Source organism: Microplitis mediator, chromosome 2 (genome assembly GCF_029852145.1).
Source record: "Microplitis mediator isolate UGA2020A chromosome 2, iyMicMedi2.1, whole genome shotgun sequence".
In the NCBI taxonomy this organism is placed as follows: domain Eukaryota; kingdom Metazoa; phylum Arthropoda; class Insecta; order Hymenoptera; family Braconidae; genus Microplitis; species Microplitis mediator.
Window position 1 is genome coordinate 24,301,931 of NC_079970.1, and position 23,158 is coordinate 24,325,088.

The following is a 23,158-nucleotide window of genomic DNA, read 5'->3' on the forward strand; positions in this document are numbered from 1 at the left end:
AAGCAATTATTGCGTTAATTTAAACTCGTACAGCAATTCCAGTCTCCTTTATATTTTAATTCATATCAATGCTCATATAATAAATTCACTGCTTTCCTCAAATCAATTATTATTTAATTACTTGTTTTATCTACCGATTTAATTCCAAGACTTAATTAATAGACTACCTAATAAGTACAAATTATTTAAAAGGAATAATATAATTAATTAATTAATTAATATACTTTTTTTTTCTTATATATATAATATATAATATATAAATAAATGATAATATTCTAAACTATCGACATTTCCGTACGTATTAATGGCACGTCGATTACACAATTAATGTGCGCATTAATTTCATTGCAATTAAATTAAATAATAATACAATTAAACTATAAAAATATTTTTAAAATATAATAATAATAATAATTATTATTATTATTGGAATGCCATACATAATTTTGATTTAATTTCGTGCAAAAGATAACGATAGTAATTAACATAATTTATAAGCTGTGTAATTTAAAAATAAAAATATTCACGCGGTTGCTGAAAGAAAAAATCAGTCGAAAAAAAAATAGTCCCCAGTAATTTTTGGTTCCCATTATTACTCAATTATCTAGCCGAGCAAGTAGACATATATACAATGAATTAATCATAATAATTAATTAATGATAATGTAATTACGTACAAAAAACAAATTAATGATAATAAAATTAAATCTATGATTGTCCATTGACATTATTGACATTATTAACGTTGTTGACGTTATTGACATTGTTTACATTATTTTGCGTTACGTTGTTTTGTTTAGAGTCCATGTTTGGAACGTAATCAGTGGCCATTAGACAAGCAAATACTGTCATCACCATTTTCGGTTTAACTTCTGTTATATCTTCTGGCAGTGCGTAAACTCGGGCCCCGCATTTTCGTGCCAATGAAATCGCGTATTTCGCATTATCCAGATTATCCTAAAATAAATTTTTTTAAAAAATAATTAATTGTCTGTTGGTTATTTATGAGGCGGCTTGATAAAAAAAAAAAATAATTACCTCTTCATTGTCGCCGGTTTTGACTAATTCGTAATTAACAATTCCGGGCTTGATGGCGTCAATGAGGTCAATGAGTGGTCTGCCGCTGGAAATGGCCTCATCTTGAAAGCTTTTTATGCTGCTGGTTTTACCAGCGGCCTGTAGTTTTGAATTTACCCACTGTACGATTTCTTTCTCGACAGTTTTCCCGGATGTCCCGACGAGACCGGACAGCACTGATAGCGTGTAGCTTCTCATGAGCTGCCAAATCAGGGCAAGAGTCAGCGTGGCATTGCCGTCATTAATGTCCTGGCCGGCGATTCCCACCAGGGAGAAGTTCATCTGCTTGCCCAAGTCAACGGCGTAGTTGCAGTTCTCGAGTTTCTCCATGAACTTCCTCAGTTTTGTGAATTTCTTGTGGACTTTCGGCCACTTTACGGTCCCGGGCTTGATGATGTCGTAGAGCTGGAAGATGACCAACCCGTCGGCGAGGTCTGAGTACAGCCAATTAACATGCGGCGAAACTCCCATTGAATTCATCCAATTTCTGTATGTTTTTTCCTCGCGGGTTTCCTCCAGGGAGCCGAGGTCCTCAATATTCTCGGCGGGTTTGTCTAATCCCGGGTAATTATTGAACATGTTGGCAACAAACGCCAAATTCAATTTGTAGATACCGTTGACGACATCATTGGGAGTAACGAAGGTCCTGCAGCCGAGCTTGCCAGCTTGCTGTAACATTATTTCAGCTCGCGTGATGTGATTAGGCTCCATCAGCGCTTCCAGAGTGACTCCAGCGCTGCTGGGCGCAATTTGCTTTATCAAATAAGTGTAAACCTCGGAGTCGGTTATGTCTGATTGGAAGTTGTTGCACCGACGAGCGACCCCGGCGTTCTCTAGGTGATGGTTAACCCAACGCAGGAGGATCGCTTCGGGGGATAATTTCAAGAGATCTTCTATTTTCTCGCCATGCTGGAGCAGCGTTGCAAGACCAGGACAATTTTCTAGAGTTATTTGATTGAAGAGACCGATGCGGATTATTTGCCAGAGCAGCCCCAGTACCAGGTGATTTCTACCGGCTGTCAAATCGTGGGCGTCGATGTTTACTATGTTACAACCTATTGACTGAGCTGATGACAGTGCCAGAGTTAAATTCTCGTGTTTTTTGTAGAGCGTCAAGTTTTTTTTGTTTATCGTCCGCTCGTCGATTGTGTCCGGGCACGAGTGATTAATTATTTTGCTAAAAAAAAAAAATAATTAAATAAATTAGGCAGTCAAAATTACATGATTTTTTTGAAAGAAAAATAAAATTACCAGAGTAGAATTCCGTCCTTGACTTTGTCATAGAGAAGCCGGCCTTCAGGATCAATCGGCAGCAAATGTTTGAGGTCGGGATCATTACCCAGGTTAGTATTAATCCAATCGCTGAAGGCTAATTGTTCTTCGAGTCTAACCGAGTGAGTGGTGCCCTCACTAGATGCCTCGGAAATGCCGCCAAGAGTCTCCAGATTCTCTTTCTTGGAGACCACTTGCTTGAACGTCGAGCCGAGCTCGTTGGCCTTGAGCTCCTTGCAGAGCTTCTCGAACTCCTCGAAGGAGAGACGGCCTTTGTGCTGAAACTGCTGCTTGTCATCGTACTCCTCAATCATCTGCCGGACTTTGTAGCCTGGCATTTTGAACCCGCAAATGTCCAGCGCGTTCCTCAGCTCCGTCAGATCGATGAATCCGTCCTTGTTCTCATCAATCTGTCAACAAAAATAATTCATTTTAGTCACACACTCCTACAAATTATCAAAATTAACACCCACTAGTTCAAAGAAACTATGAAAGTCTTCGAAATACTCCTCAATGACATCCCACTTTTTCATATTCAGTATCTCCATACTCGCAATTTCCGCGACGCGCTCGATTAATTAAATTCCCAGGATACTTTGCCAACAAAAAAAACTAAATATTCAAATTCAATTAGCGCTATTACATAAAGTCCGCAGCAATAAAGACCGTATCACGCCCGACAGATCAATGAGACTAGCGATGCTTATCGTTATCAGATTGGATGTAAAAAAAAAATACATTCGAGGAATTTTAGCCGGGTTTTATCTAATCGATTATCAATAACGCGCGATGCTCGTAGTAATTACGATAAATAAACTACTAATTAGGTGAAGGATCAATCAGGAAACGAATTAAATTTTTTACTAAAAAAAAACATTCAAATTTGTCCTCAATTTGATGGCATAACCCAATTTCCGTCTGCTGGGCTTCCTTCCTCTTCACTTTAACTTCCATAAACCGACGTCTAGACCGTTTTCTTATGACATTAAACTCTAGTTCTACAAAAAAAAAAATATCCCAGTGGAGCGTTTACTTTTTTTGGTAAAAAAATTTAAACTTAAATGGCAAACAATACAATGGACTAATTTCCACGGATGCAGTTGCAAGAAAGGAGCAAAAAATAAAGTGTCAGAGATTATGGTGAACTGCGGAGATCAAGTACAATGGAGCCGAAGGACAAATCAGCATTAACTTTTAATTGTAATGTATGCAGCATATGCGGTATAAAATAATAACAACAGTGTTTCTTAACAATATCCTTTATTTCCAGCAAACTCTTGTAATAGTTGGCCTGGTTAGTAACCCATGTCGTCACCGTTATGGTTGCTTAGATGACTGACACCGTGGAATGCTAGACATTCTTAGATTTATGTCTTTTATCATTTTGAATTATTACAATAAAAAGAAAAAAGTAGCAGCTATAAATTTTTTTATTGCTCATTATTTATGTTTATTTTATAACTGTTTAAATCTAGCTATTTTTATTTATATCGTAATTACGAATTATTAACGCGTACACAGAAAAAAAGGATTTCTTGGCGCAGAAAATTTTTTCTTGTTCTAAGAAAATTTTTACTTGACCCAAGAAATTTTTTGTATTATAAAGTGAAAACAAAACTTTTCTTGGGGTAAGAAAAAATTTTCTCGGAACAAGAAAAAAATTTTTGAGGCGAGAAAAAAATTCTTGAGCCAAGAAAAATTTTTGTTTCAATTCATCATACAAAATATCTCTTGCGCCAAGAAATTCTTTTTTTCTGTGTATGAAGAAACAATATATGGTTCAAATATATAAAGTCATATATGTTTGCAACAAAAAAATATATGATATATTATAAAAAATCATATAGAGATTTTGGCCGATTGTAAAATTATATACAGTAGTAAATTTATATATTCCATATATGTAACTTATATGTTTTTTATGTGAAGCTATAAATATATATACATTTACATTTACCTTATAAAATATTGTATTGATATATTTCCTTTATATTCAAAAAATTTAAAATTTTTATAAGAAAGAAATGAAATATATGGTAGCATATAATTTATATTATATATGGTACCATATATTTTCTTTGTTATATTTATTTTATTCGGTGTATGTATATGTATATGGGTATATATATTCGCATAAAATTAACTAATTTTGAAAATTTTAACTGCAATTTAAAAAGTATATTAAAATTTAGATCTAATTTAATTGTTGGTCATACAAATAAAGTTTTTTTTTCATACACAATATAAATATATGTTTTTATATATGATCAGAATATATTTTTCTAATATGATAGAAATATATATTTTTATGTATAATAAAAAATATAGTTTTCGTATATGACAAGAATATATATTTTCATATATGATAAAAATATATTTTTTGTATATGATTGACATATATATTTTATATATCCTAAGCATATACGGACTCGTATATGATAAATATTATATTTTTTACTATAAAAAAAATATATCAGAAAATATAGTTAAATTGGCCACATATATTTTCTGATATTTATCATATATTTTTACATATATGTTATTTTCATACGGGAAACTTCACCTCCATATTATTTTTTTTTCTTATTTGAAATTACAATAAATTTTTTTTTTAATTGTCATAAATAATATTTACGGGTAAAATAAATTATTGATTTCATGGAACGTATTTATAATATAATATGACGCGGTTTTAAATTATAAAGAGGATTTTGTAAGTGAGTACTTTGTATACTTATAGCATGTACTTAGTTTCGTCTGGCTGTACTCTACTGGTATCGCTTGTGACGGTACACTATATTATACGTCACGTTTTTACTCTCACGTACGCTACATGTGTGTAATAATAATAATAATAAAGACAAGTCAAACTCCCAGGTCGAGGACATTTGTATATCGGATGACAATTGACGGCCTTGAATTAAAGACGTGCAATTATTGTCACAGCATTTTCTCTTTCTTACTGCTAATTCTTAATTATTAATTATGATGTCTATTTATCTACCGCGCACTCATTTTAATTACTAGCGTTTTATATAAATAACAATTTATATTTTTACTTGTATTTGTTATCAGATTAATATAATTTTTTATCAATGGAAACACATGTTGCGAGTTATAATTTTACAAAATAATACTCAGTGAATATGTGGATGTTAGCAGCTGCAACTGGTTTACACTTAAAGTACCCAGCATGTACCATCATCGGTTATTTAATTATAATAATTATACATATAAATATATATTATATATTAATTCTATGTTTAGCAAATTTATTATGTCTAGTGATATGAGATGTTATATTGAACGTGACGCGATAGTAATTATCGATCTTCATTAAATAAGATTACAAAATTTTAAATAAAAAAAAAACAATAAAATTTTTTCTTGGGTAAAAAGATCCGAGTAGTGAACACAACTTTTCTACTCTACACAGAAAAAAATAATTTCTGGACGCAAGAATTTTTTTGTATTATAAATTGAACACAAAAATTTTCTTGGGACGGGAAAAAATTTATTGACTCAAAAAGTTTTTTCTTGCTCTGAGAAAATTCATTCTCGCCGTAAGAAAATTTCTGTTTTCAATTCATAATGCAAAAAATTTCTTGGGCTGGAAAAAAAAATTTCTTGGGGCGAGAAATCCTTTTTTTCTGTGTATATTGGGTTGCTTGAAATTTTTCAGAGTTCTATAATTTCATTTGAAATATTACTATGGCCGAAAATAGGTCGACTCAATTTATTGACTAATTTCCGGTCTTCTTTATTAGGAATAACAAAATTTCGGCGCGTTTTCGACTTTTTCCAATGAAATTCTACACAGAAAAAACAGATATCTTGAGTCAAGAAAATATTTTTGAAGACAAACGTTTTCGGGAACCAAGTCACGATTTTCTTGAGCCAAGAGAATTCGTTTTGTTTGGAGAAGATTTCTACTTTATCTGAGAAAATTTAGGTCTCCAAAAAAATTTTCTTGAATCAAGAATATTTACACACAAAAAAAAATTCTTGACTGAAGGTAAATATTCTTGATTCAAGAAAATTTTTTTGGAGACCTAAATTTTCTCAGATAAAGTAGAAATCTTCTCCAACCAAGACGAATTCTCTTCTCTTGGCTCAAGAAAATCGTGACTTGGTTCCCGAAAACGTTTGTCTTCAAAAATATTTTCTTGACTCAAGATATCTGTTTTTTCTGTGTACCTTCAGTCGAGAATTTTTTTTTTGTGTGTACTTCGGCCCCTTTGTAAAAAATTGTATGATTTCGAGCAGATTTCACCAATAGCCAAAAAAAGTGGGGCAATTAAAATTAATAGTTAAAATAATAAGGATATAAAAAGTAAAAAGGGCGTCGACGGTCGTCTATTAGCGGGTTCTTAGAATCTTTAAATTGTCAGGGCATTATGGAACTAAAAACCTGTTGCCGGACAAGATGTTGACTTCCCGGAGTAATTGCAATAACCAGTGCCCACGTTTTGCGCCTCATCATTCCGCCCTTTAGTTGGTTGCTATCATCCAGTTGTAGTCGGTTCTACTCGCATCGAGCTTTAAAACCGTATGCTCTCTTGGGACAAAAGGGTCACCGACCTCCGAGCTCGGTATTTAATATATTATTTTACTTCCTATTCACAACTTAACCATCGAAATCAACATCAACATCAACATCAACATTACCGTTTACATATTTTTAAATCTCTCATATATACATGTTTTTTTTTTATTTAAACTTTTAAACCGGAAAAATAATATTTACGTGACTCAATGACTGATATATATCCCGTGATTCATTTTACCCACGCATTGTCACAATCGCAATCACGACCGCGACCATCACTTATTCTTTTAATGATTCTCCAACAATCGGTATTATTTTTTTATCGTTTTGATAACGAGTTTTAAAAATTAAACGCGCCAGTTATTTTTGGTTCTGTTCTATCGCTCGCCATTTCCGATGCGTCCTCCATAAAAAAAAAAAAAAAAAAAAAAAAATGTTACTCAATAAATGAGCAATTACTCTAATTACCATTATCAATTATCACAATAAATCACACCATATATAAATATATACAAGCGACATATTATAATATCTAATATTAAATATTTATAGAAAAATTATTTGCGAACAAAGATCAAACAAACAAACGTTATCTCGGCTTATAAATGATGATTAATTCATTTAATTAGCCTATTTTATTATTTCTTAACATAATCTCATACTTAGCTGTGTTCATAAATCCTATTTATGACCTATTTCAACGTAACTCTATATACTCGTAGTAATCTCTCGGTACGTAAGACTCTTACGTAAATTTTTCCATGTACTAAATCCAAAGTACACGAGTATATAATTTGAATAAAATAATATAACCGCGGGTAATTGACGTAAGAATTTATTTTTCTGCAATTAATTACCAGGATCTTAGGCTAAAAATATATATTTTTAGGTTCTATAGGACATTGTATCTTTAATCAGAGTTCAAGGGGAAACCAGTCACGTTGGACTGGGCAAAAATAAAAGCAGACAACGACAAACAAGACCGAGAATCAACGACAAAGAATCTTTAGTGTGGAATGTTATGTACAAACCACTATACTATACTCTATACTATACATTACATTATATATATATGTATATAAAATACTTGCACCCACTACTTTCAGTACCCATACACCTATGGGACATATATGTATATATTTCCTTGGTGTCTTGGTATTCTAAACGAGTACTGTTGTAACGATACGATACACTCACCACCTGGTAGAAGGAATTTAAAAGATACCATCACTTTCTTTTTTAAAAATTATTTTTTATTGCGAGAAAAATAAAGAGTAATTTATTCACTCCTATTACCGAGGCATCAATTGTTAAAAATAATTGTTTCTATTATTACAAGTTAATTGCCGGGTTTAATTAACATAAAAACTCGAGTAATTCTTCAGTGGGGAGTAATAATTTTAAATTTACATACTAGTGGAAGAACGAGAGGAATAAAATGTAAGGGAGAGTACCCGAGTCAGTAGTAAAAATCCTCAATGAGAACTATGAGGTCTAAATGCGTGTAATTTATCGATAGTTAATTATAAGTAAGACCTCAAAATCCGCAATGAATGAAAAGTTATAGGGGAGGGTGGGGCAGAGCGGCCCCCCTAAGCCAATTATTATTGTTTGTGGCTTTCAACCATAAGAACACTTTACTTTTGTCCTATTTCGAACAAATTTATGGACATTTTGCCAAAATTCTGAAAAAAATTTTTTTTTTTTTGTGGGGCAGAGCGGTCCCCCTTTAAAAAGTGATGAAAAAAATTTTTTTTTTCCTTTCTATTTTTTTTTTAATTGTTTTCATTATTAAGAATGTATTTCTTTCTCTTGACAACTATTTTTGGTTTTACATTACTCGAAAAAAATTTTTTTAAGCGTAAAAAATCGTTCACTCTCGATTACCTTAATTACTAATTGTTATTTAATAAAAAAAAAATCAATTCTATAATTTTACTTTATTTCAAAAATTTATCAACTAAAAAAAAAATTTAATTTTTATAAATTTTTAGTGACCAAATTTGCCTCTTACATAAAGAAACGGCCGAAAAATATGAAAAAATAATTTTTTCGGAAGTTTCGGCTGGTCCATTTTGCCCCAGGTGTTATGCGTAGGGCTAGAAATGTGGAATTATAATAATTTTTTTTTAATTTGACGATAAAAATATGAAAAAATCACTTTTTCAAAATTTTGGGCTTGTCCATTTGGCCCCAAATGTCATGCGTAGGGATAAAAATACGCAAACATATCGGATTTATAGTAATTAGCCGAAAAAAAAAAAATTTTTTTTTTGGTCAAAATTTCAGGGGGGCCGCTCTGCCCCACCCTCCCCTACATGGATTTTTTAAAATTTTAGATAGAAAAGGGAGGGGAGAGAATACGTCGAATGAGACTTTTGAGGTTCAAATCTGGATAAAATTAATCCTGTATGTTGTGAGTATTTTGAGGCTCTAATCCAGATTATGTTATTCCAGTTTAGTCCTCAGTGGTAAAATGGGTTGTAACTACTACTTTGAGTAGGGGAGGAGGGGCAAAGTGGGCCCCTTAAAATTTTCAAAACTTCAAAAAATATGGGGACAAAGCGGGCCCCTCAAAATTTTCTATACGCTAATAAATTCGGACGGATAATAAGCTTATCGAAATTTCTTATACAATGAGGGCTAAAATAGACCACCAAAACTGCTCATTAAATATAATTTATTAAAAAAGTTAGAGATAATAAAATTACGTTTTAAAGTTATATCACAGCAGACTATTAAAATACAATCGTTTTATAGTTATTTGCAAATATCACACGTGTAAAGAATAAAAAATATCAAATCCGAAATTTGTTGGAGGGTCCACTTTGCCCCTAATTTAAAATTCTTAATTTTAATGGACGCAGCATAATGAAGTGAAAATAAGTATCAAGGGTCTAAAAAGAAGGAAACGCGTAAAAAAAAAATTAACGATATTATAATTATTTTCCTTAAGGGACCCACTCTGCCCCCTCTCCCCTACTAAACTAGGATAACTTTCTATACTGTTGTCAATCTTAAAATTCTAAATTGATTCTCAAAAACCTCATTGAGAACTTCCAGACTTAAATCCGAATTTTAAAAGTTAGTCCATGATTGGGATGAAAATTTTGTCTGAGCCCTAATTTACCAATAGATCTTTTACGCATGAAATCTTGGGTAAATTTTTCCCCGCCCTCCCTTATTTGAATTTGCAATTAGTCGCGTTGATTGAAGTTTGAATTAAAATACAAATAAACCCGTTTGTATACGGAATTAATAATTATGGTTCGTTGAACTCGGGTTATATATTTCAGGTAGTGTGATATGACGGTATGGAGGTTTCTGGAGGATAGTAAGGATTAATTATAAGTACATACATGGATAATATGCTCACCGTGGGATACTTTAAGACAAAGAATGCCCGCCCTTAAAGTCTGCACGGTGAGAATATGCTTCCGTAATATATATAGATATATAGATATATAGATATATATAAATGTTAAGTGTAAAAGGCTAGTCAAGTGGAGGTATATATACTTAGAGGATTATATATATGGTGTACTGTGTATATAACTCATGTTCTTTGGTATCATGAGAATAAAAAACTCCTACTCCTTTCAATGCCTTATTTTAACGGCAACTCATTCATACTTGTAACCTTTGTTTTTATTTTATTTATTTAACTTGCACGCATTTCTTCAAATTAATGTTCTTCGAACATCTTAATAATCGTAATTTTATTTTATTAATCGATAAATTTTTTTTTAAAAATAAAATTTAATTACTCGAGTGCTTTTAAAGATAATTATTAATAATTGATACTAAGTAACAATTAATGATAAAATTTACTGAAAGTTGATAAAAAATTGAAGCTGCCTCTTAATGGATTTTTTAATTGATAACTTTATTAGTTTGACGTAATAAAAAAAATTAATTAAAGAATTTTTATATTTATTTATAAATTTATTCTCGGATGGAAAAACTTTAAATAGATAAGTGAAAAAAAGGTCACGTGCCAACGCGACGTTCACTCCGGGGGTCTAATAAGTAAACACACGTGCACTTTGTTTATAATTTATGTGTACAGGGATTACATAGATTTGAATATTTAAATATAATTATACACTGTAAAAAGAGCGGTGTTAAAAATGGACTAATTTTAACTCCGCCCGGTGTTAAAATAAAATTACACCGGTGTAGGAGGAGTAATTCACCGGTGTTAAAAATACCGGTGTTAAATCGGGGTAACTGGTGTAAAAGCGGAGTAACCGGTGTAAAAGCGGACACTGTAAAAAGAGCGGTGTTAAAAATGGACTCATTTTAACTCCGCCCGGTGTTAAAATAAAATTACACCGGTGTGGGAGTAGTAATTCACCGGTGTCGAAAATACCGGTGTTAAATCAGGGTAACCGGTGTAAAAGCGGAGTAAAATCGGAGTAACTGGTGTAAAAGCGGATACTGTAAAAAGAGCGGTGTTAAAAATGGACTCATTTTAACTCCGCCCGGTGTTAAAATAAAATTACACTGGTGTAGAAGGAGTAATTCACCGGTGTTAAAAATACCGGTGTTAAATCGGGGTAACTGGTGTAAAAGCGGTGTAAAATCGGAGTAACCGGTGTAAAAGCGGATACTGTAAAAAGAGCGGTGTTAAAAATGGACTCATTTTAACTCCGCCCGGTGTTAAAATAAAATTACACCGGTGTAGAAGGAGTAATTCACCGGTGTCAAAAATACCGGTGTTAAATCAGGGTAACCGGTGTAAAAGCGGAGTAAAAACGGTGTAAAAGCGTAGTAACCGGTGTAAAAGCGGAGTAAACTGCGTCCACTTGGAGTATTTACTTTAAAGATTATAAAACACAAAAAATGTCAGTTCTTTATGAAAATTTAAATAAAAAATACCATTTATTAACAAGTATAGTGATCGAGTAAGTAAAAATATTCACAAGGTAATATATTTTAACACCGGTAAAGAATATTTACACTGGCAGCGGTGTTATTTTAACACCGGTACAGAATATTTACACCGGCGGCGGCGTTATTTTCACACCGCTTTCGGTGTTGAAATTTAACACCGCCGATTTTAACACCTACACCACTTGGACTTACCCCGGTGATTTTTTACAGTGTAGTAAATAAATAAATAAATAATTATTTATTTATTTGAATGACGAAGGATGAATCAAGGATCAGATGAGTAATGTGTTGAGTTTTCATTGGAAAGAATGATCACAATAGCGATCGCAATTAATATCACTTACTGAGTCATCAGTAATATGACCGGACAATTATACAATATCTTGAGTTTAGTCACTTTAACGTCACTACTACACTGCGTTAGGAATAATTTGCTATCTACATCTTGACACACATGGACTCCGAGCTATGAATTTAAATAAATTGCCAAGTCCAAGCTGCGCGTTATTCACCAGATTACGGATTTATGCTTTTTATTCTTATGCAAGATAAATAATTCAATTGGACATTTTATCTCGGCCATGACATAACAAAGTAAAAATGAATTTATAACTAAGAAAATAAATCGCTGGTAAATTCACTGAGTAAAAGTGTGAGAAAATGTTTTTTTTTCGATAAATATTTATATAAATTACTGGAAATTTAAGACCGTGAAATAAATTCAAGCGGTCAATGTCAGAATTTATTGCCCTGAGATTTTTAAAACGAATTACCAATTTCTCTCGAATAATTCAACTCGACAGACTTCAATAGATCAATTGCTATTGTGCCAGTAGATGGAAAAAATATTTATTAATTTATTTTTTAACGCTTGAATAAATTTATTGAAGTAAAAATAATTGAATTGTGTACTTGTAAGCCTGCCAACTCCAGTTTTAAATTTTGTAACTTGTCATTTATGGAATTTTTTTTTTATTTTGTACAAAGGGGAGAGTGGGGTAAAATGAGACACCAGTTTTTAGTAAAAAAAAAATTTTTTCTCAATAATGTTTGGTTACAATTTATAGAAAACAACGCCCGTGTAAAAAAAATTAGTTCCAAAAAAATTCCAAAAAAGTTCCACATGTGGAACTTCGAAATATGAGACAGATTAGAACTTCGAATGGAACTTTTTTGGAACGTTAGTAATTTTGATGGTAAACAAAAGTTTTTATGAGCAAATTTAGAGTCAAAAAAGGACGTTCTTGGAACTTTTATGGAATTTTTGAATTATTTTGGATTGTTTCTGGATGATCCTGAAGTTAACCGACGTCTAATAATTTTTGGATTTTATTTTAGACAGTAAATTATAAAAAAAAAAAATTTGAAAAAATTGCACCTGTAGTTTTTTAAATTTTCGACATGTGCATTTTTTGATTTTTTTTTTTTTTTGAAATTTAAATGTTCGAAATAAAATCCAAAAATTTTTAATTGTCTGCTAACTTCAGGATCGTGTTTCTGGAACGTCTGTAGTTTACAAAAGATGTAAAAGTAGTGATTTTGGAATGTTGTGGAATGCCTTTTTTAATCCATAAAAAAAGGTCAAAAGTAGTGATTCTGGAACTTTTTTGGAATGTCTATATAAAATTCCAAAAAAGTTCCAAGAACGTCCTTTTTTGACTCTAAATTTGCTCATAAAAACTTTTGTTTACCATAAAAATTACTAACGTTCCAAAAAAGTTCCATTCGAAGTTCTAATCTGTCTTATGTTTAGAAGTTCCACATGTGGAACTTTTTTGGAATCTTTTAGGAACGAATTTTTTTTACACGGGCAGGACAAGTTCACTATTTTAGACAGCGCGGGAAATTCAAAATTTTAAGTAAAAAAAAAATTACCAGCAATTGCAGTCTCACTGCCCAACTTACCCTGACCCTTTTCAATGAAAAATTTTTATTTCTCAAAAATGGTGTCCCATTTTACCCCCTCTTATCAATCACATTGAGTTTTTTTTCTCCAGATAAAAATTTAAAAAAATTAAGAGAAAATACATGACGACATTTTTTGAGGAAAAAAAAAATACCATTTCGTAATAAAAAATAATGAGAATAGAAATGATAAGGAAGTGAAAACGGTAATTTTCTTGTTACTAAAAGTGATCACGTGCTTGTCATACTTATCGTTTAAATAACTACCGAGTTAATAATTTACTCCATTTAATAACGAAAGAGTTACCGCTCAAATACTCAACTTTATATATATTTTTTTATACCGCAATTAATATAAATTATTTTTTATGGATTTATAAATACTTGTAAAGACGTTAAAAAATTTTATTGGAGTACTTCATTAAATTGCTTGGCTACCGTTGCTTATTAATCTATTTAATATATAAGCTGATAATATATATTTATCACCAAAATCATAAATACCAACTCTTACTTTTTTTAAAAATACAAATGCTTGCAAAAAAATATATATAATGAATATCGAATAAAAATTTACGCGTTAATTTACATGGCCCCAAGGTCAGAACCTTGTCGTGAACCCACGTGTTATTTTGTTAAATGAATTTATGTAAATATAAATATATATGATATATGATTAATATTTACGTTTGTCATGATATCTAGGATGTTAAAGTATATATAAATTTATGAGTTTATTTAAATTTTATAAATGATAATTATGATAAAATATTTTAATTTCCATAATAAGAGAAAAGTTTTGGATCCGATTCTTTTCAGGTCAATAAGACTTTTTATGAATATTTTAAAAGGAACTGAGATCAAAAGGAGAAAAGAGGTGAACTATTTTACTTAAAAGTTTAAAAGTAAAAAATATATAAATATACAACAAGAACTGAGACCTAGAAGTGATTTTATGGGAAACAATGCCTCCAGTTTCAATTATTTCTCAACCTTTACTTAGACACAACTTTATATACATCTATATATATGTATATATGTATATATGTATGCAATTGTTATTATTTTGAGTAGAGTGCACTGGAAAAAAGTCTTTATAATAAATGACGAGCTATTGCATCCAACTACGGGCGTGTTATTTTATGAATAATTATTGTTGCGTAACAAATGTATATATATATATGTATATATCTATAATAATATAATGAGAATTATCAATAAACAAGTAGCTGGTGATTTAAAGAAAATAAACATTATTATAAAAACACAGACTTTAATTACGTTGTTAAATTTTACGAAAAAAAAATAAATTTCACAATGAAAATAAAAATACTCAAGGCCGAGTGATGAGTAATTTATTTTAATTTTTAATAAATAATAACAAAATTGTTTGTGTATTAAATGAATCGGAATTTATTGTTTATAAAAGAGTTAATAATTATGTACACAAGGTATTGCACAAAGTAGAAATTTAAAACCAGGATATTGCGGCGAGGAATTTCCGGAGGATTTCTAAACACGGGGTTACAATTGTTATTTTATGTCGGATAAAATACTACAGGAAAATTGCGCTAAAAAAATTTGTATGTAAACTCTTAATCAGAGATAAAACGGTTGACTCAAGTACTCTGTCAGCCCTTTTGCTTCAGCAGACACCCTCTAGTGAGAATAAATTCGCGATAACACTAAACTTCACCCGCGGTTCCCAAATTCCCAACAAATGGTCTCGATAATTTTTTTCGAAGTTAACAAATTTTTGCAGCAGAATTATGGACGTGGTGAAGGAAGTTATTGATTCAGAATAATTACATTCATTAAAAATAGTGCAAGGGCTAAAGATTGAGGCGTTTCCCTGGTAACTAAGCCCAGATATCTCTCGTGCTTTATCACCCCAACTGAGAACCATTGCGTATATTTTATATTACGAGGGGTGGAATCGTGTGCATATGAAACACTTACAGGCATAGAAATACGTACGTCTGGCGAGTTTACTGCCCATCTTTTTCAATACTTTATACTTTTCACGAGTGCCGAGTACACCCTCGTCAAAACATCCTCAGTTTAATATAATCTATATATATTATATATATGTATATAACTACAACCAATCCAAGTATTGAAGACCGGAGTAGGGCTCGACGGGGTTCGTTTTTTTTTGCATAACACGATCAATAGAATAATTGAAGACTTTTAGGACAATGCCGAGCCGGAAGAATGTAATTTCATCTATCCTCTTAAAACTTAAAACTAAACTCTACCCTAAAATATTTTGATATTAATTTGACAAACGGGATTTAGTCTGTCTTTGATCGACAGCCTTCATTAAGAATTAAATTTAAATTTTTCATTTCACGAGAGATAAATTTTTTTTTCTATTAAAAATATTTATCGAGTTTATCTGGAGACCGTTACAAAGTGAAAAGCCTCTGGGTCGACAGCTGAGCTAATGAAAAATTTTTCAGTATTTAAATATTTGAATTTTTTTACGTGGGCTCGCGCGCTGACATAAAATAACTTTTAGAAATACGGTATTTTCTTGTTACTAAAAATTAAAGTTTTCAATCTGATAAATTTTCAGTGAAAAATTCTGTAGATTTCATTAAAAATCGTTTTCTTAAGGGGAATAGCCACTGTGAAATTTCAAAAAAAAAAATTTTTTTTTTTTATTAAATCAAAGTGTATATGTTCAAAAATATGTATCTAAAGTTTTATATGAAACTTCCGAATATTTTTCAAGTTATAGTCATTTTTGTGACAGCGCGTCAACTGACCGTTGCATCGACTAAAAACTTTAAACGCGTTTTTCTCGAAACTACTTTTTTTTAACTGGTGGCATCTGTAATTTGCATAAATATGAACCGATTCGCAACTTTTTTTTTTGCCGTATTCGTCTATTCAGTAGCTAAAGTTTTACGTAGGGGATTTTGAAAATTTTGATTTTTAAGATTTTTTAGGGCTGTTTGAATCCAAAAAAATGAGAAAAAATAACGAAAAAATTTTTAATATGTCGCCATTTTTTTTCAAATCCAAATTTTCAAAATCCCCTATGTGCAACGATAACCACATGCATACAGATTACAACGCCGTTTGGTTTTTTTGTTTCTGATAATCCGTTTTTGAGTTAGAGTTGACACCGTGGTGGGGGAAATTTTTTTGTTACTCCACAAAAATGCTTATAACTTTGTAACAACATGATATTTTTTAATGAAAATTTAGGAGAATTATCTTCAATGTATACTCTAAAAAACAAAAAAAACCCGACCCCCAAATTCCTTTATTATTTCAGTCAAAAAAATTCCCGAAAATCACCTATTTTTTCGATCTTCACAGTGGCTATCCCCCTTAATTGAAAAAATCTGCGTTCAGCCCGAAATAGGCTGATATTTTTTGGCTCCCTGCCTTTATAAATCCGGAATAATTTCTCATGCAAAAATTTCTCAGCAATAATTACTCAAACAAAAATTGATCCGACACAAAAATTCATGGAGAATTTTTCACATTTGTGGTGAGAAAATATGCCTTGAGAAATTATTGCTGAGAAATTTTGTCGCAAGAAATTATTGCATGAGAAGAAAAAGACGGTCGCCATATTTTTTGGAGTACGGAAAATAAATTTCGATTTTCTTCCGCCTAGAAAATTATTCTTCTGATAATCAATAATTTTAATTGATTTTCTTTAAAAAAATTTTGTTTTTCACAAAAGTTAATTTTTTTTTTTCAATGCATGTTAATAGTTTGTGTTATCGTATATATAGTGGTCGAATTTATTGAAACTCAATATTCGCAAACGCTTAAACTTGTTTTGTAAGTTATTTTAAAAATAAAACGCTACTCCGGTTTCGAGGAATTTTTATAAATTATATATATAACGGTTTAATAAAGACAGAGATCCATAAATGCATAAGAGTTCACGCACATGTTAACAAGTGAACACATTTTTTTATTTAAATACCAGTACCAGGTTTTCATATATTTTTTATTTTTATCTATAAAATAATCTCAGACCATTAAAATTTTTTATTAAACCCAACATATGAGCACTTAGTATAAATATTTGTCAAGTACATTAAATAATAAAATATTAAATTGTATTACTTTTGAAGATAAAATAAATACTTTTAATTACTTCCTTGATGTATCAATGAAATTTATACTTTTATGTTTAAAAAGAAGATGACGCATCACAAAAAGAGTCATCTGTTAAATTTTCCCCGTTCATGTAAACAATTATATTTATTTTAAACCGCAAGTATTATTCCTGTCATATATAGATAAATATGTAAAGCTGAATTAGCGACCTTGAGGCTTTGAAAATTAATGAAAATAAATTTAATAAATTCACACGTCAAAGTCTTAACTGACGTACTGCATCATTATTAATTTATTTTGATAATAGATAAGACACCTGTATGTTTTCATTAAATTATCTCGAGTTTTTTACTCCGTAAAAATTTTTTTTTATCTCTAATTTACTCTTCAGTGACGTAGATTACAATTTAATTTACTTACGTCAAGAGATTATTTTTTAAACATTTAATTTACCGGTTTAGGTTTAAAATTTTTATTTTTCTCTTAATTAAGAGCTCAGATATTTTTTGAAATTTTATTTTACAGGTAAAATTTTTGAAAGTGGGTTGGGCATGAAAAAAATTGGAGTAAACAGTCGAATTGTCGAGTAATTGGGCGGAGTGAAATTGAAAAATGGATTGAAAAGTTTTTGAAAATAAAAAATATGACGAGTGATGAGAAAAGTAACAAAAGGATGGCGAGAAGTTAAGAATGCCGGTTGGCAAGTTATACTAGTAAAAAAAAAACGGCATCAACACGAGGTGCCCAGGTATCCCACGCGGCGAATGATAACCCACCGATCGATAGAAGTAAATGTAATAAAAAACCTGGGTTACGTAATTTTTACCTGAAAACATGATTTATAAATTTTCAAGCCGCGGTTTTAATTCTGCTGGTAAATTAATTGGATTAATTAAATAATTAATGAACAAAAAAAATAATGAATTGCAAACCAACCGTCTGAAATTGCTCCAAGAGCTCCTGCCGGTCGTCGATAGTAGTGGCCATGTTGCCTGAATCCTTCCGTGATCTCAACTCCTTTTTCCACGCCCGCACACCCTCTCTTTTTATCTCTCACTCACAGGCTTTTTATTATCCTCCTCTAGGCGCGCCTCGGCTCAAAATTCTAATGCCACCAAAAAAAACCAACCCGCACTTAATTACCAAACTAATGACCCGCTGACCCTTTGGGGGTGGAACCAAATCTTGACACCTCAATTTTTACCGTAAGCGAACTTTTCTATTTATTTATTTATTTATTTTTATATGGATTTATGACAATAAATAATATCCAGGATTTGAATATTTAAAAAAAAAACCGCGAGATGTTTACGTTGCCCAATCGCCGAGTCAACTGAACGTTAAACACTGAGCGGGAGTAGAACGAGCTCCGAAATACGGCGAATTGAGTAGACAACGTCCCCACCAACGGCATCGCTTACATACCCTCCTCACATATACATTTTTATATATTTCATATATATACATATATATATATCACTGGAATATTGTTGTGAAAGAGACGCGCAAGTCACTACAAATGCACGAATCACTAAACCTGACTTATATATATATATATATATATATATATATATACATATATACATATATATAATATATGAACATATATACTGGTATAGTACGTTTGTTACAGGATAATGTGTGACAGTTACTCCAAAAGTTGACTCATTTGTATTATATATTTATATTTATTTTTAATATCAATTATCTTGCCCAATATTTTACACGTGTATCAAAATTACATATTTGTAGTTTACTATATATATTTTTATGTAAATATGTAATTAATTATTTTTTAAACACAATTGAAAAAAAAATTTTTATTTACTAGACAAATTTTGATTAAAATTTTGTAATTTCTGACAGAGAAGTCGTCAGGTAAAAAAATTTGAATTTAAAACTGAAGGAGAAATTTCATAGATATGAGTAAATATATATATTCTATTCTCAATCCTTTCTCGACCTTGCGACTGAAAATTCTTTAGTGATTACGTCGTGAAAGTTTCTATGGATAAACCTTATGGATTAATAATATGAGCGCTGTCATTTGAAAACCAGTAAAATACAGGCCGTATTATATATATATGATAATTATTATTTAATTAAATAAAATATGAAAGAGCATAAGTGCGTACTTATTTAATATAAAAATTGATGAGTCATTAATTAGATGTTTATCTAAAAGTTTGTTACGAGAATTGAAAACATGAGCGGTCTTGTAATGAGGACGTTGCAATTCTCAGGCAAATTTATTTGAGTATCAAAATTTTAGGTGAGTTAAAATTTTGCTGGTGATATTGTATGTAATTATTTGTTATCGCACTTAAGTCTTATGACATTGATAACGTTTGTAATCAGTAAGATTTATTTTTATCAGTTAAAACTTATTTTTTATCTGAATTCGTTACGAAATTTTTCGGAAAAAAAGTCAATGAGTTATTGAGGAATATTATTTATGGATTAATAAATTTTATAAATATAAATATATATATATATATATGGATGTATGTATATTGAGGACCCGGAAAAGATTTAGGGATAAGAATAAGGTTTAATTTGAATATGGAGGCGTCATACTGCTATGGGATGGATCGACTCCATTCAGTTCTTCGAGTCCAGTGTCCAGTGTCCAGTTCGATGACCTTTTAAACAAACTGGTGTTTGTACTGAACAGCTTACTTGTTTTTCCTCATGTTCGAACTCATTAATCATGTAATTTTATGGCGGAAAAATAAGTAACTAAATTTCGTAGCTTGGTTTCTTATTATTATCATTATTAGTTTAAAAAAAAAATATGACAATGGAAATTAAAATAAAAGGAGAATGGAGCGAATCAGTAAAAAATTTTTAAATTATGGAGCTAGCGATTGAATATTTGGTTTGATGATGAAGGACATTTTTTGTTTCATTTTTTAACTCTTTGTTTACGAATAATTAAAAATTAAAGAATAGATACATTGTAAAATAATTTATGATTAAGTCAACAAATAACAAAACCGGATGATTGATTCGTCATGATTAATAAAAATATAAAAAATGCCGATGATTCATTTGGTTTTTTCGTGGGAGAAAAAATCAATCGATGACTAATTTTAGCACTTTATTAAAATTTATGTGATTTCGCTTGATAATAAAAATAAGATGAATAAAAAAAATAAAATTTTGAAAAATAAAATAATTCACACCTCGCTCATTTTATTTTTGATCATTACTTTTATTTTATTTAATAACAGTAATTTTTTTTTTAACTATCAATTTTTATTCAACTTTTGAATTTTAAATTTCCCGCCTTTTGGTCTTAGGTGTCGCTCTTTTTTTAAATCCTACTGTTACGCCAGTGCTGCTGCCAGTAGTTGATGGAGAGAAAACAGGAAAATATAATAACAATAGTAAAATTAAAAATGGCTGATACTTTTTTGTGAATTACAAGTTTCCAAATTTTTATTAATTACAATTAAACCAAAAAACGTCGGATAGTGATTAATAAACGGATTCTTGTAGTCACCAAACGAAAGATACCAAAAAAAAATTACGTCCACGAGCAGTTTTATTCTTGAGTTATCGTGATTACAAGAAATCAGTTAATGATCGATATCAGGTCTCCCCTTAACTAAATTATTTATTTTAAAAATACCATATTGAGGAATCAACTTGTGCTGTACTACAATTATTCCTTAATAAATTTTCTATATGAAAATATAAGTTTAAATCTATTTTAATACACTTTGAAAAGTGCAGAGACGATTTAAAGTGAGTGAGGTACCCAAAAAAACACCCCAGCGCCTACATTTTTTTTCCACACGATTCTAAGAATTTTAACTCAGCAACTCATATATATTTTTTTTTGAAGATTATCAAAATTCATATTTAAGTACTTAGAGCTTAAGTTCTTAACAAAAGTCGAAATCTAAGCCAATAAAATTCATTTTCAAACTTACGCCCGTAGAAAACACTCTTACGATTTGAAAAAAAATATATATATATGTTACACTATTTCTTATTGTCGTTAAAGTTACGGTCGTACAAAGTTAAGTGCCGATCAATTGAAAAATCGGTCGATTTGAATGAATTAAAATGCCGCTGCACAAAAAAGGCTGCTCTATCACGTCCAAAAGCATCCATGAGTGGTCGATAAAAGACATAAGTTCATATTTATTTAATGAAAAGTGTGTAAACAAGTGTAGCAAATCACTAGTGTTTTCCTCAGACTCAGGGATCGACGACCAATGGACCATAAAGTTGGAATTCAGTGGTCAAGATTCCTGGATAACAATCGAGTGCGATTCTGTGGACGAAGAAGACAGTATCAGAGCAACGCACTCGATTTTTATGATTGACCGCCAAGAGAATTTGGTATTCATCGGGCAGAATAGTGGAGAATATGACAGCGAGTCTTGCGAGCACATCGTCTACTTTTTGGACAAAGATATTTTTGCCGAAATACAGAAAAGTAAAATTCTGAGCAAAGATACTCTGGTGCTGTGCATCGAGCTGCAGGTTTATTTTGACGACACTCCTTTTCCTGCGGATTATCCCATTGAAATACATTCAAAGGACAAGTTGCCTATTTATTGCCGGACGTTGTACTCCAGCCGAGCGGTAAATAGCGACGCTTTTCTGATAATTAATAGCCAAGGATACCCAGCCCACAGACATGTTTTGAAGCAACGGTGCCCCGAAATGTACGCGAAGCTCCGTCCGATGCCAGAAAGCAAGAAGTCATGTATGCATATTTATGATTTGAGTCCTGAGTTATTACAAAAATTGCTGCAATTTATTTACACTGACGAGGTCAATGGACTGGATGACTACGCGGTCCCTCTACTGAAAGCTGCTGAAAAATATAAACTGGAAACTCTGAAGCGAATGTGCGAAAAATGTATTTGCGATCGCTATTTGACGATTAAGAATTCCCAAGAAGTTATGGAATTGGCTACGCGTTGTAATGCTCAAAATTTGATTAAATATATATGCTTGTTTCAAATAGCCAATAATGTGGCTGAGTAGCTTGTAATTTCGTTTAATAAAATTTTTTGTCACCAAATGAATACATTTTTGTTGTTAAATTATTTATGATGACCGAAAATTAAGTTAAATTATTGAAATTTATTTAGAAAGTGCGGGTAAGATTTTTTCTTAAATTTATGAGATCAGGAGCTGAGGAATGCAGAGAAATCCAAGGACTGCAGTGATTGTAAAATAGAATAAGAGAAATGGTAATTATAGTTACCAAAAATTACTAATATTAAATATTTATAAAGAGAAATTTAACAGTGAGTCAAAACTTGTTTGTGAAGAAGATTATACTTAAGTTAAATTGCAAGGAAACGTCTTATTGTTAAATATTTGAGTGGATTTAGTAAAATTAGGC

General features: G+C 31.0%; 2 protein-coding genes across 3 annotated transcripts; one reads left to right on the forward strand and one right to left on the reverse strand.

The window, feature by feature from the left end:
- Positions 1-73: 73 nt before the first annotated feature.
- On the reverse strand, positions 74-19,136 carry LOC130663872 (plastin-3). 2 transcript variants are annotated; one of them, XM_057463410.1, is made up of 4 exons: positions 18,724-19,136; positions 2,328-2,758; positions 1,038-2,253; positions 74-956 (listed from the first exon to the last, which is right to left on the reverse strand). In XM_057463410.1, the coding sequence occupies exons 1-4, from the start codon at positions 18,772-18,774 to the stop codon at positions 708-710; spliced, it is 1,947 nt and encodes a 648-aa protein (XP_057319393.1). In that variant the 5' UTR covers positions 18,775-19,136; the 3' UTR covers positions 74-707. The 2 variants fall into 2 exon arrangements, with proteins under 2 accessions (XP_057319393.1, XP_057319391.1); XM_057463408.1 differs by lacking the exon at positions 18,724-19,136 and adding an exon at positions 2,822-3,024.
- Positions 19,137-21,861: 2,725 nt separating this feature from the next.
- LOC130663245 (speckle-type POZ protein-like) lies at positions 21,862-22,794 on the forward strand. The gene has a single exon (XM_057462366.1). The coding sequence runs from the start codon at positions 21,862-21,864 to the stop codon at positions 22,792-22,794; it is 933 nt and encodes a 310-aa protein (XP_057318349.1).
- Positions 22,795-23,158: the final 364 nt, after the last annotated feature.

What these genes read in the sequence shown, in the direction of transcription:
- LOC130663872 (XM_057463408.1), bottom strand. Translation starts at nt 2,896, where the DNA reads ATGGAGATACTGAATATGAAAAAGTGGGATGTCATTGAGGAGTATTTC. An exon ending in TTCATAGTTTCTTTGAACTA is followed by an intron (nt 2,759 to 2,821) that starts GTGGGTGTTAAT and finishes TTTTGTTGACAG; the next exon opens with ATTGATGAGAACAAGGACGG. An exon ending in AAACCGGCGACAATGAAGAG is followed by an intron (nt 957 to 1,037) that starts GTAATTATTTTT and finishes AATTTATTTTAG; the next exon opens with GATAATCTGGATAATGCGAA.
- LOC130663245 (XM_057462366.1), top strand. Translation starts at nt 21,862, where the DNA reads ATGCCGCTGCACAAAAAAGGCTGCTCTATCACGTCCAAAAGCATCCAT.